Here is a 13,212-nt window from a genome sequence, read left to right as displayed (position 1 = left end):
TGGGGTGTCTTTGCCGTGCCATGGGGTGGAGTGTGTGGTGATAAGTCTGCTGATATGTAGTGGTGTGTTGTGTGAGGTGCGTGGAAGTTCTGTGGGTGATGGTGTTGTGTGCCTGTGGATGCTGTTGTTCTTGCTGGTGCTGTCTCTCTCTGGCCTTCTTTCGGAATTGTTGTCATAGGGGTTTGTGGGTGATGTGGGTGTGTGTTTTATATTGTATTGGGTGTATGGGAGTGGTGTGTGTATGTGTATCAGGTGTGTGTATTTCGAATTGTCCAATGTGGCTGTGTTTTGTAAATGTGTGTGTATTTTGAGCGCGGCGGTGTGTACCGCCAATGGAATACCGCGGTTGAAAGACCACGCGTGGATTCGTGGGTCGTGATAGTGTGGGCGTATTTCTGTTGGTGTGACGGTGGAGGTTTTTGGTGTGGCGGACTTGTGTGGGTGTCTGAATTTTGGCAGATTCCGAACTGTGGGTCATAATAGCTGTGGCGGAATTCCGCGGCAGCAGCGGTGTGTTGGCGGTCTTCTGCACGGCGGTAAGCAGCTTTTACTGCCAATGTTGTAATGAGGGCCTATAACCTGGATCACCTAAGTGACAGTCTCCTTGGAGTGGTTAGGGGAAGGAGTTTCCTGATCAGCACAAGAGCATTCCTTTGACATACTTTACTATATGGAAGCTTATGGGGCATAGAATAGATACTATGTATGAGACAACTGATTGGCGCTGGCTGGTGCAGAACCTTCCTTCTGCTGATGTCACAGAGGCTTTACTCCCCATATCCTTTATACTGGTTTTCATGCTTTCCTCCCCCCAGTCTTCTGCCATGTACATACAGAGCATAGAGGAGTTGTACTGTAGTCTTGCTCTCTTCCTGGGGTGTGACTCACTTTGTTTGGTTAATTGGTAATATACGTCATATTTCAGTACTTTTGTTCCAGGGATAGTGGGGTTTGGCGAGTGGGGACCTGCTACTTTAATGCCATGTTTGGTGCATCTCCAACACTCTAGGTAGGGTATATGCATGTACTAGTCTAGCACATCACTCATGACTCTTAGCATGCTAACATACCCATGTGCAACTTCTATTAATAACCCCTTAAACGTCTCTCCATCCTTTACAAACTAACTCTACCTGATACTGATGTGGGACTCATTCAAGAGCCCCCCCCACCGTTGAGGGAGACCAAATTCACTTGAAATCATGAGATTTCTCTTGCCAATACTTTTCTTTAGTGGAGAGGAAGGGTGTGGGGTTTCTGAATATTTAAGATGTCCGCTATTGGTAGAGGAGTCCTTAAAAGATAAATGGGGTAATGGCTAGCAATTAAGAGAACTTTGGGAGGGGAGCCAATTGCATTAGCTTCAATATATAACCCTAACCAGGGTCAAGAGCATTTGCAGATGGAGATGATCAACACTCTGAAAGTGTGGTCTCCCATGCCAATCATGATAGATGGAGATCTCAGTCTTGTATATGATCCAGGGGTGGACTCCGACCAATCTAGCAGGAGAGGTTCAACAACCCTTTTAACATCAGCCAGACTGCCATTAGAAGATTGGGACTGGCAGATGCTTAGAGGGCCTGACAGCCTCTGGGAAAGGACTACTCACACAATTCTAGAGCACACAAAACATATGGCAGACTTGACTACCTACTTCTCACTAAACAACTAGTCCCAAACCTTGTAGAGGCAGCTCAACACCCCATTATGCTTTCAGACCAAGGGCTAGTCTCTTGCACTCTTAGCGTACAGCGGCACAAGCCTCAGGCACTTTGAAGTACATGATGATTACAAGAAGGCATCTTGCAGGACACAGTCACAATTTCCAACATAAAGGACAGCATTGCATATTACATGTCTCACAGTGGCACTTGAGACATAAAGGCTGCATCACCTTGGGACACTTTAGAAGCTGGTCTTCAAGACAATTTCATTGCAGAGGCACCTCAATTCTGCAAAGTGTACACAGTGCTGTGAACAAACCTTACTGTACTGAGGAACTTAGTGAGCTTGAGAAAGTACATGAACATACTTAATCACAAAGAAATTGGAGTAAAATCCTCATGGTAAATGATCACCTACTTAATGGGAGCCGCATTACCTAAGCTGAGAAAGGTAGATAGGCAGCGTCTTAACAAACCCACGACCAGAGAAGAGATTCTTATGGTGATATTTAAATTCCACACCTCAAGAGCACTAGGCCCAGATGGCTTTGCAGTGGCCTTCTACAAATATTTAGTGCCTTCTCTCATCCCCCTACTTCACAGGGTTTATCAAGAGATGATTCAGGAAGGCCAGATAACCCCATCGATGTCAAGTATAAGCCTGATTATGAAGGAAACTCCTAAAACTGTAGTTGAACAACTACTGACATGAACTCTACTGTGATAGGTGGTTGATCATCTCAACTAATTTCGCTTTATCTTGGCTTCAACCCTGTCCAAAACAACGGAAAGTAATCTACAATGACTAAAAATAGGGGACCTCTGATAACTTGGCCTAATAGCACTCTACAAAATGCCCTTTTTGCCTACGATCCTGTACATCTTCCAGACACTGACACTACACATACCCAGGGATTACATTAGTGACCTCCAGTCAGTGTGCAAATCTGATATTTGGGCTGGCAAAAGAGGATGGCTCGCCAGTAGATCTTACTTACTGTGTCCACACTAAGGGAGATTGGAAGTCCCTTACCTAGCCCAATACTATACAGCAGCTCACCTACAAATTATGATCCACCAGTCATGTAAGGAGACCGTAAAGGCATAGCATTTGATTTAGCACACAATGGCGGTTGGAGAGTTTTGGGAGATACCCTGGCAACCCAAGGCACAGCGGACCAAAACTCTTTACATATCTCTGGCCACCAGGGCGACACTAGCTGTATAACATTGGATGGCATTCAAATGCGGACTCCCTTCGTTCCCCCCCCCTCACTGCACTGTGGAGAAATAAAGAGGTCACCTGGATGTCCAGGAGGCCTTATCATGAATGCTTAGAGGGTGGATCCAAAGCCCTTAGGGATCTGTTTGATTACGATACCATCAAATTATTTGACCAACTGAAAGACCAATATGCGCTTCATTGTACAGGGGACAAACATGCCACTTCCTGCTACTTCAAAATGTATACCATCTTAATTGATCAGCAGGTAGATCATAAGCTTACATTTCAACACTCCTAGAAAAAGGAATTGGGTATAACATTAGATCAGAATCACTGAGGAGAGATTATTTAGCAAGCCAATAACTTTGCCTCCCATGTAGAGGGATGCCTCCCATGTAGAGGGCAAGGAGCCACTATTGAAGTTCCTCTATAGATGGCACTAAACTCCAAGGGTGAAACAAAATTTGAGGTCAGGAGCTCTCAGATCAGGGGCTCTCCGCCCGTGCACGGTGCTGGCCTGTGTGCTGCTAAGGGGGGGGTGGGGCCTGGGGCTCAAGCCCCTCCCACACCAGAAGGGGCTGCAGAGGCTAATGTTACACCACTGCTATACCCCTGCATGACTACTAAATATGAAAGGCGGGAAGAGCCCAGAATTTTGGAAAGTCTGAGAATTTGGGTTGATGGTTGAGTAGGCATGTTAACCCTGCTCAAGCAACAGCAACAATCTATGTCTGGGTGAACCCAAATGTCACTACATTAACCTGTTCTTAACTCTTTGGTAGCATGGCACAAATGCATTGAGGCTTAACTTAGAGACAATGTGTACAGTTTTTATGCAGCACACAAACAGTAATGAAGTGAAAGCACAACACAAGAAAAATCCCACACCAATTTAGAAAAAAACAGTAATGTGAATAAATTGTATGGCCCCAGAAAAACAAAACTCCAGTCAGTAGCAATGTATTTATGAATTTTTGAAGTTTAAGATAAAACTAGCACCTAAAAGCTGAATATGCCAACAACAGACATCAAGGCTCTTTAGACTGAGTCCAAGTAAAAAAATATGACTGACCATGATGGATCGCGGCTCAAGTACAAAGGTTGATTGGGCCCGGTCAGCACTTCCCTTCAGACTTAGATTAAATATCTGAGATGGTAAAGTTCAACTGGACAAGGCTACTGGCAGGGTGTATTCAAGGAGGAGGTGTCATTGTCGGGGAGCCACCAGAAAAAGTAGCAGTGAGGATTTCTACGTTCGTACTTAGGGCCTTATTTATGAAAAGTTAGCACTGCCTTAACGTCATTGTTTGACGTAAAAGTGGTGCAAACTTACAAAATATATCTATATTTTGTAAGTTTGCGCTGCTTTTGCGTCACAAAATGATATAGAGGCAGCGCTAACGTTTCAGAAATCAGGCCCTTAATCTTTTTATTGGAAATTGAACATTTCCAGGGGAATGAAGCTGCAAGCTGTAGCCGATGAGGGCTTTGTGAGGCCAGATAGCCATTCTGCAAAGGACCGCTCAACAGGATTTGCTGCTGTGTAGAAGAACATAGTGGAAGCTGTCACGAAGTTAGGCCAATTGACCTTGGGAGGGTTGATGAGCAGGTAGGTCCCCGTCTCCTCTTGATTCCCAGAGCACTTTTGAGCCACAGATTTTCTAATTCCCAGGTTTTGGATATGGGTTATCTGAGCACCTTTTGCACCACTTGCTAGGGACTAGCATTAGTGAGGCACCACTTGGAGGATTGGGACTCACTCAGGCTGAGTCCAGGTGTGAGTTAACAATGGTTGGAGTTGTTTCTATCCCTGAGGCTCTGATCAGGAGGCCATCCCACTAGCCCTTGAAGTTACTCTGATAGTCCTGGGTTCAAGAGTTGGAACAGAGCTCAAACAGCAGGGCAGGCCTGCAAAGGTTCAAGAAGTTAAGACAGGCTTCAGTCAGTAGAGCAGTCCTTCCAGGTGCAGCAACGCAGTCTTCTGAGGCACACAGCAAGTCACAGCAGCAGGTAGTCCTCTGAGAGTAATTCTGTAGGTTTAGAAAGTGAACTGAAGAGTGGGTATGAGGGTCCTGTTGGTACCTCTTTGAAGTAGAAGACGTTTCTAGAGATTTCCCTTTGAAGTGCTAGGAATTTTCTACCTCCCCTGCCCTGGCTCTAGCCCGACTACAGGCACAACGAGGTAGTGTAAAGTCCTTTGCATGATGGCAGGAAGCAGCCTAATGATCTGTAAGTGTGGCTGTGCCCAGTTCTGCCCCCACCATCCTGCAGGTGATGGTCCATCCAGGCACACCTAATACCTTTGTTGTGTGGATGTCTGGGAGGAATAAACAACATCCAACTGCCAACTACATCCACTCAAGTGACCCAGGAATAGGCTGCAGGCACAAAATAGCCAAGCCAGGAAAATGCCAACTTTCTAAAAGTAGCATTTTCAAAATTGTGACTTAAAATCCTACTTTACCTTTAAATAGGATTTTAAATTCTATGTTTTAGACACCAGACAAACTTCCTACCTGCTCTTAATCCAAAGTTCGCACTTATTAAATGTAATAAGGCAACTCAACATTATCCTGTGGGAACGTTAGGCCTCACAGTAGTGAAAACCTAATTTAGCAGTTTTCAATAGCAGGACATGCAAAACTTAAATGTACATGTCAAGCCTTTTAATTATAATGCACCCTGCCTTATGGGCCTCCTAGGACCTATGATAGGAGTTTCTTATATGGATTAAAAGGAGTGGTTAAGGCTTGGCAAAGGATCTATTTTGTCAACTTGAATTGGCAGTTTAAAACTGCATACAGGCTTCAATGGCTAACCTATGACAAAGGGATACTTAAAGGGCGGCACACTAAGTGCTGGAGGCCCACTAGTACCATTTAATTTACCAGCCCTGAGTATATAATGTATCACTTTACTAGGGACTGATAAGTAAATAAATATGCTAATCAGGTGTAGGCCAATTTTATCATGTTTAGGGAGTGAGCATAAGCAGTGCTTAGTAATGGAAAAGTGCATAGAGCCCTAAGGTCAGAAAAAAATAATTTAGAAAAATAGGGAGTTGGAGGCAAAATGTTTGGGAGATGACCACCCTAAGACTGTCCAGCAGAGAGGATGCGGGGAAGAGGGGATGAACTATGTGTTATGGCCTTGTGCTAGACTGACAAACATTTGAACAATGGTATCCACAAATGCTGAACTAATTACTGGATCAACCTTGACCAAAAGCCCTGAAGTAATATTGCTGGGACACCCACCAACTGACATAGACCCCTTACATAGTAATCAGGGTCGCCTCATATTCCATTTGCTATTGGTGGTCAAAAAGGTGATCCTGGTACTTTGGGGACTACAACAATCTCCATCAAAGCGAAAATGATTGGAGAGACTGTGGTGGATTCTGTGTATGAAAAACACTTCCCAAAGCTGCAAAAGGTGAAGAAAGGGACATTACTAAACAATGCAGCTGCCTACTTGAATTTTTTAGTGCCAATTATAACAAATGTACATGCCCCAAGAGACTGCAAGCATTAAAAATTCTAGATACCTCAAAACTAGCCAACTATTACTCAACAACTCAAGCCCCCAATAGGTGTATTCTCGGAAATGGAAATGGAGGAGGGACATGTCTAAAGCTATACTGCGAACAATATGAAAGGTGGCAGGTGCAGAGGGTGTGGGCAGTAAGGGAAGAGAGTCACACAGTGGAGGATGAATAAGAGAAAGTCAGTTCTTTTATTTTGTTTTGTCAAAAAGTGTCTTATGTTACAGACGTCAACATGGCTTATGTTTATGACTCTAAATGCTAATAAACCTATTTGGACTTAAATGGGCCTTTTATGTTCTGGTGTTTCTTTTCATACAACTGGTTCTCTTGGAGCTCTTTCTCTGGAAGACCTCCCTGAGGTGTCCTACTGAGCCTAAGAAGAAGATTCTTCATCAGGGACCAAGATATCAGTATTACAGTAGAATTTGTTCTGATGACCTGGACAAGATATACCAGAGCTAATTTCAAGGTACCAGGTGACTGAACACTCTTTAAGGCATGTTTCAAAATACTGCCTTTGCAGTCATACATTAGGAAGGCCCACCCCCTATGTTCGGAGTGCCCTTTTGCCGTGTGTATGCCTAATGGCCACTCCCTCTCTTGGAGATCGTTCCCAGGAAGACCTCCCTGAGGTATCCTACTGAGCCTAACAAGGTGATTCTTCATCAGATACCAAGATATCAGTCTTAACTAGTGTTTGTTCTGATGTTCTGGACAATATTTACCAGAGCTAAATTCAAGGTACCAGGTGACTGAACACTGCCTTTGCAGTCATATACTAGGAAGGCCCACCCAAAGGTTCAGAATGCCCTTTTACCACGTTTATGCCTAAAGACCATTCTCAGACTGTTGGCCCACTCCAGCACATTATAGATAACTAATGTCTGCTGAAGACTCCATTTAGTAGATGTCCCATGTTTAGTCTTCAGGGCCATGTAATAAGATTATTTCAGGATGGACAGGCCAAAAAAGAAACTTCAAAGTAATAGTGAAGAAACCACACAAATATAAGTAGAAACATTAATTTGAATTGATTTGAAAGAAAGTGTTAGTTTGCTCTCAAAATCATAAATGTATTATACATAAAATAACAGGATAGTAACAAACATGATATTGTCCATGGCAATTGAGAAACAGATGATCCTAGCAATGGACTTCAGATCTGGCTACTGTCTGGATAGGAAACAGCAGACATAAATGTGATGACAGAGAACATAACTAAACAATTGTTTGAAACAATGAGAAATTGAGTGAATCAATGAAAAAGGTAATTTAAAAGGGTAGAAAAAACATACTTATGTTGTCTTTGGCTTGATCAACAGCATGCTTACTGGATTTAGCATAATGGCTCTCCTTTCCATGTAAGTATTGGATAAAAGATTGACTATAAGGGACATTATTTCTGATAATTTAGAACTACCTTTATTTGTGATCCAGTCTAACAGACGGAGAGATAGTCCTTGAGATTACTTTCACTGCGACCTAGGATGATGAGGCGTAGATTTTTATGGAATACATGATGCTGTTACCCTTGAGGTTATTTTGTCCAAGGGTGTTACACTCCCTGGGCATACTTTGGATTGTAGTAAACTAAAAACTTTAGGTCTGATTTAGATATTGGCAGACAGGTTACTCCGTCACAATGGTGACAGATATCTGGTCTGCCAAAATCTAAATCCCATTATATTCTACAGGATCTAGATTTCAACGGATGGGATATTCATCACTATTGTGAAGGAGTAACTCGTCCATCAATATCTAAACCAGGCCCTTTATTTTTCAAAGTGACGTTTGGCTTTCAGGTGCCTGCTTACTTTGAGGAAGTCATGACCACTCTGAAATAAATAACTACAAAATATCATTTTATATATGGCATGCATGATGAGATCCTGTTAGCTGCTAAGACCTGGTTGGATTTGAATTGCTTTATACATGTTGTTGAATGTGCTCAGACACCAGCAGTTTGTGGCCCTCACAGTGTCTGCACAAATACACCAGGAAGTTACAGCTGCAAGTGTGTGCTGGGGTTTATCTCTACCTGCAGGACAGCAACACAATGTCGGCATCAACTGCATAGGTAACGTCACTCCAAGACACTGAAAGATCACTACCTTAGAGTTTTGGAGCTATGTAAACTCAATAAACTTCAGAACCCTGTCCTCATGTTGGCCAGGGTTCTGTTGTTGATGACAAGACATTGGGGCCATTCACTTTTGTGTAAGTTTACAATTGTTTTCTATTCACAAAGGCATTTTACTAGTAGTATCTTTACGACTGCACAAATAAAGAGATAGGACAGGTACTTAATTATTGTTTTCTCACTAAATTTCAAATATTTTGTAGATATTGATGAATGTGTTCAGACTCTCACCGCCTGTGGACCTCACAGCACCTGCACCAACACAGTAGGAAGTTACAGCTGCAGCTGCATGCCGGGGTTTATCAATTCTGCTGAAGGAAAACAAATAAATGGGACATTCAACTGTATAGGTAATCATCTCTCATCTATAGTAAAGGAGGCTTTTAATTTTTAATGAGTCTTTTTTTTGCAAATTCTGAGTCTGAATGAAGTGATTATAAATCTTAGTTTAATTTTGATTGTAATTAGAGAGACAGTATTGAGTAAACTGGAGTGTTGCATAGGTTGGATAGATCAATTCATACCGACTCGTTAAGACAGTAAAAAAAGAATGGATTCAGTAACATTGCTATGCTCCATTTCTTCTCCAGCAATTAAAAAAAAGAACTGAAAATCTTGAGTTTCGTTTTTTTAGCCTTCTCATTTTCTTCTTAGTTTCCTACTAATTTTTCCTTGTAACATTGTAATGCTATAACTCAATATTTTTTCCTTTCTTAGATACCTAGAAAAAAATATACTTATTTTAAGAATAACATATATTTCCTTCATAGTCTCATAAAGAAGCCTACACACCTTGATTACTATTTCAACTTATCTTAATTTGATCCTGTTCCTACTTTGTCCTTCTTCCCCAAGTGTGATAAAAAAGATAACATATATTCTTCTACAATTTTAACTTCACTTCTACCACTCAGGTTTGGCATTAAACAAGACCTTTATACTGTGAACCTTCTTTTCTTCCTTCTCTCTTTCTTTCCTTTTCTCTTTTCTCTTTCCTCCTTTCTTTTCTTTCTTTTTTGCTTTCTTTCCCTTTTCCCTTTTCTTTATTTTTGTCTAGCTTTCTTTTGTTTCATTTTTGCTTTTGCTTTTTTCCTTCTTACTTTTTGTATTCTTCAATTTTCTTTCTTTCCTTTCTTCCTTTTTTCTTTTTCGACTTCTTTTCTGCTTTCATTTTTTCTCACTTTGTTTTTTGTTTTGCCTTCTTTCCTTTTTTCTCTCCTTTTTCTTTCCTCTGTCTTGCATCCATGTTAATTTCTGCAGAATCCTTACCTCTGCCTCTCTAGCTCATATCCATCTCTCTACTTCTCTATTGGTCCTCTAGATTCTTCATCACTCCTCTCTCGTAGCTCTCAATTCCTTTGCTGCTCCGCCTTTACTTAGCCACATGCGGTCTAGTTCAGTGTCATGACCTCAATGTCTACATAATTCACAACAGTGCTGATTCATGGGGCAGTGTCTTTCTGGCTGGAAATGCACCAATCGAGCCATGTTGTTCTATTGCACATACTGATGCTGATTTATTTGAGCAGTTCACTTGGGATACTCTACATAGAAAACAAGTGTTGCTCTAAGGCATCTTTTAGAATAAGCATCTGCTATCACAGGGTGGGATCTTTAATTGTTCACACCAGTACTGTTGGAACTATTAGGCCCACATTTAAAACAGAGATGAACTCAGATGGTGGCTTTTCTATTGAATTTCTTGTAGACAACTAAGCAACTGTGCTGAGGACAACTTGAAGCAAGACAATTTTTCAGCAATGCAACACTTTTAATTTTCAAACCAGCAAGCTCACAATTTTTCTTTTTATGGCTTCACTTACTGGACCATCACTTTCTAAAACAACACGTATTATGGCTCTTTGTGAACTCTCTACTAACTCCTTACTCCTCACCTCTATTCAGGCAAGAGTAGCCAGGTGGGCTTCAGTTTTAAGAAGGAGTGAGAAGTGGTACAGCTCCATTTTTCAATTAAAGAAATTATCTAGGTGGCAACAGCATAATCTTTGTTTTAGAAGTTTAGTGGCATGTGCCTATAAGAATGTATCTGTAGTTCAACTGTATTGTTTGTGTAAAGTGCTATGTCGAGTAAGTGAATTCTTCACAGTAGTGGTAAGCAAGGGAAATGATAATATGTAGTATGGACCATGCAATACAAGACCAAAGGCCTGATTTATATGTTAGCAGTAAGCTTACTCCATTGCAACCGCAACAGTGTGTGCTTGCTACCAACATTACAATACATCTGCCAAATTTAAATGCAGGTAGGCCATAGTTTGACCACGGCTGAGACTATGCCATCTCTTCCGTGGTCGAACTTCTCCCATGCCCCTACAGAGTGTGGGTTGTCAGAAATTGTCTGTATGTCTGCCCACCCAGTTTACATAGGTAAGATATAGCTGTTTTTCATTGTCCATCACAGCCAGGCAAACCCCGATGGTAAATGACAGTAAAAAAACAAAGCAATGCCCCCCTCGCCATGGGAGACGACTCACATGGCAAGAAGGGCATTATTTGTTTTATTTTTAGAAAGAAAATTCCGCTTCTCTATCTTGTTTGGTAGTGCCTGCCAATGCTAGAAATGTCCCCTGACGTAATGTACATTTCTGAATCTGACAGGCAGTGTTTCCGTCAGTGCAACAGAGTACTTTTCTCTGTCACACTTGTGGAGCAATGAGCCACCTGCCAGGATAAACATCAGGCCCCAAATATTCAGTTGAAGAGGTTAGGCATCAGAATCTTCTCTAGTCTTTTTACGGAGGCAGAGGAAGATAATTCTATAGCGAAAAGAGTATTGATTGTTTATTATACCTAGCCCCATATCCTTTGTACGTTGAGTGGAACATTGCTAACCTGTGACAAAGGGATACTTAATGGGCGGCACAATAAGTGCTGGAGGCCCACTAGTACCATTCAATTTACCAGCCCTGAGTATATAATGTATCACTTTACTAGGAACTTATAAGTAAATAAATATGCTAATCAGGTGTAGGCCAATTTTACCATGTTTAGGGAGTGAGCATAAGAAGTGCTTAGTAATGGTAAAGTGCATAGAGTCCTAAGGTCAGCAAAAATTAATTTAGAAAAATAGGGAGTTGGAGGCAAAATGTTTGGGAGATGACCACCCTAAGACTGTCCAGCAGAGAGGATACGGGGAAGAGGGCATGAACTATTTGTTATGGCCTTGTGCTAGACTGACAAACATTTGAACAATGGTAACCACAAATGCTGAACTAATTACTGGATCAACCTTGACCAAAAGCCCTGAAGTAATATTTCTGGGACACCCACCAATTGACATAGACCCCTTACATAGTAATCAGGGTCGCCTCATATTCCATTTGCTATTGGTGGTCAAAAAGGTGATCCTGGTGCTTTGGGGACTACAACAATCTCCATCAAAGCGAAAATCATTGCAGAGACTGTGGTGGATTCTGTGCCTGAAAAACACTTCCCAAAGGTGCAAAAGGTGAAGAAAGGGACATTACTAAATAATGCGGCTGCCTACTTGAATTTTGTAGTGCCAATCATAACAAATGTACATGCCCCAAGAGACTGCAAGCATTACAAATTCTAGATACCTCCAAACTAGCCAACTATTACTCGACAACTCAAGCCCCCAATAGGTGTATTCTTGGAAATGGAAATGGAGGAGGGACATGACTAAAGCTATACTGGGAACAATATCAAAGGTGGCAGGTGCAGAGGGTGTGGGCAGTAAGGGAAGAGAGTCACACAGTGGAGGATGAATGAGGGAAAGTTGGTTCTTTTATTTTGTTTTGTCAAAAAGTGTCTTATGTTACAGACGTCAACATGGCTTATGTTTATGACTCTAAATGCTAATAAACCTATTTGGACTTAAATGGGCCTTTTATGTTCTGGTGTTTATTTTCCATACAACTGGCTCTCTTGGAGCTCTTTCTCTGGAAGACCTCCCTGAGGTGTCCTACTGAGCCTAAGAAGAGGATTCTTCATCAGGTACCAAGATATCAGTATTACAGCAGAATTTGTTCTGATGACCTGGACAAGGTATACCAGAGCAAAATTCAAGGTAACAGGTGACTGAACACTGCCTTTGCAGTCATACACTAGGAAGGCCCACCCAAAGGTTCAGAATGCCCTTTTACCACGTTTATGCCTAAAGACCATTCCCAGACTGTTGGCCCACTCCAGCACATTACAGATAACTAATCTCTGCTGAAGACTCCATTTAGAAGATGTCCCATGTTTATTCTTCAGGGCCATGTAAAAAGATTATTTCAGGATGGACAGGCCAAAAAAGAAACTGCAAAGAAGTATGCATCTTCTTCATTAATCCCAGTTACATACACACACATTCACTGGGGATCTACCGATAGAACAGCACCCCCTCTGAACCAGGAATCAGATTGTCCTTTTTAAAACCATTTTGATGAAGGTTGATCAGATCCAGAACTCACACAATGGGGAGGTTCTGAGGAATTCTCCTTGACTCGGTTTCATTAAACCACACCTAAAACACCCAGATTAAGTGCATCAGTCAAGGTACATAAAATAATAGTGAACAAACCACACAAATATAAGTAGAAACATTAATTGATTTGAAAGAAAGTGGTAGTTTGCTCTCAAAATCAGAATACATAAAATAACAGGA

General features: G+C 41.7%; 1 protein-coding gene across 1 annotated transcript in view; it reads left to right on the top strand.

Moving 5' to 3' along the window:
* Nucleotides 1-13,212, top strand: part of ADGRE1 (adhesion G protein-coupled receptor E1) — a 675,746-nt gene that overhangs the window by 334,499 nt on the left and 328,035 nt on the right. Inside the window, exon 6 of the mRNA XM_069219187.1 lies at nt 8,783-8,929. Within this exon, the coding sequence (XP_069075288.1) occupies nt 8,783-8,929 (147 nt within the window). The remainder of the gene's footprint in view (nt 1-8,782; nt 8,930-13,212) is intronic.

The sequence above is a fragment of the Pleurodeles waltl genome, chromosome 2_2 (genome assembly GCF_031143425.1).
Source record: "Pleurodeles waltl isolate 20211129_DDA chromosome 2_2, aPleWal1.hap1.20221129, whole genome shotgun sequence".
Taxonomy (NCBI): domain Eukaryota; kingdom Metazoa; phylum Chordata; class Amphibia; order Caudata; family Salamandridae; genus Pleurodeles; species Pleurodeles waltl.
Note: the sequence above shows the minus strand (reverse complement) of the source record. Positions and strands in the feature narration are given on the sequence as shown.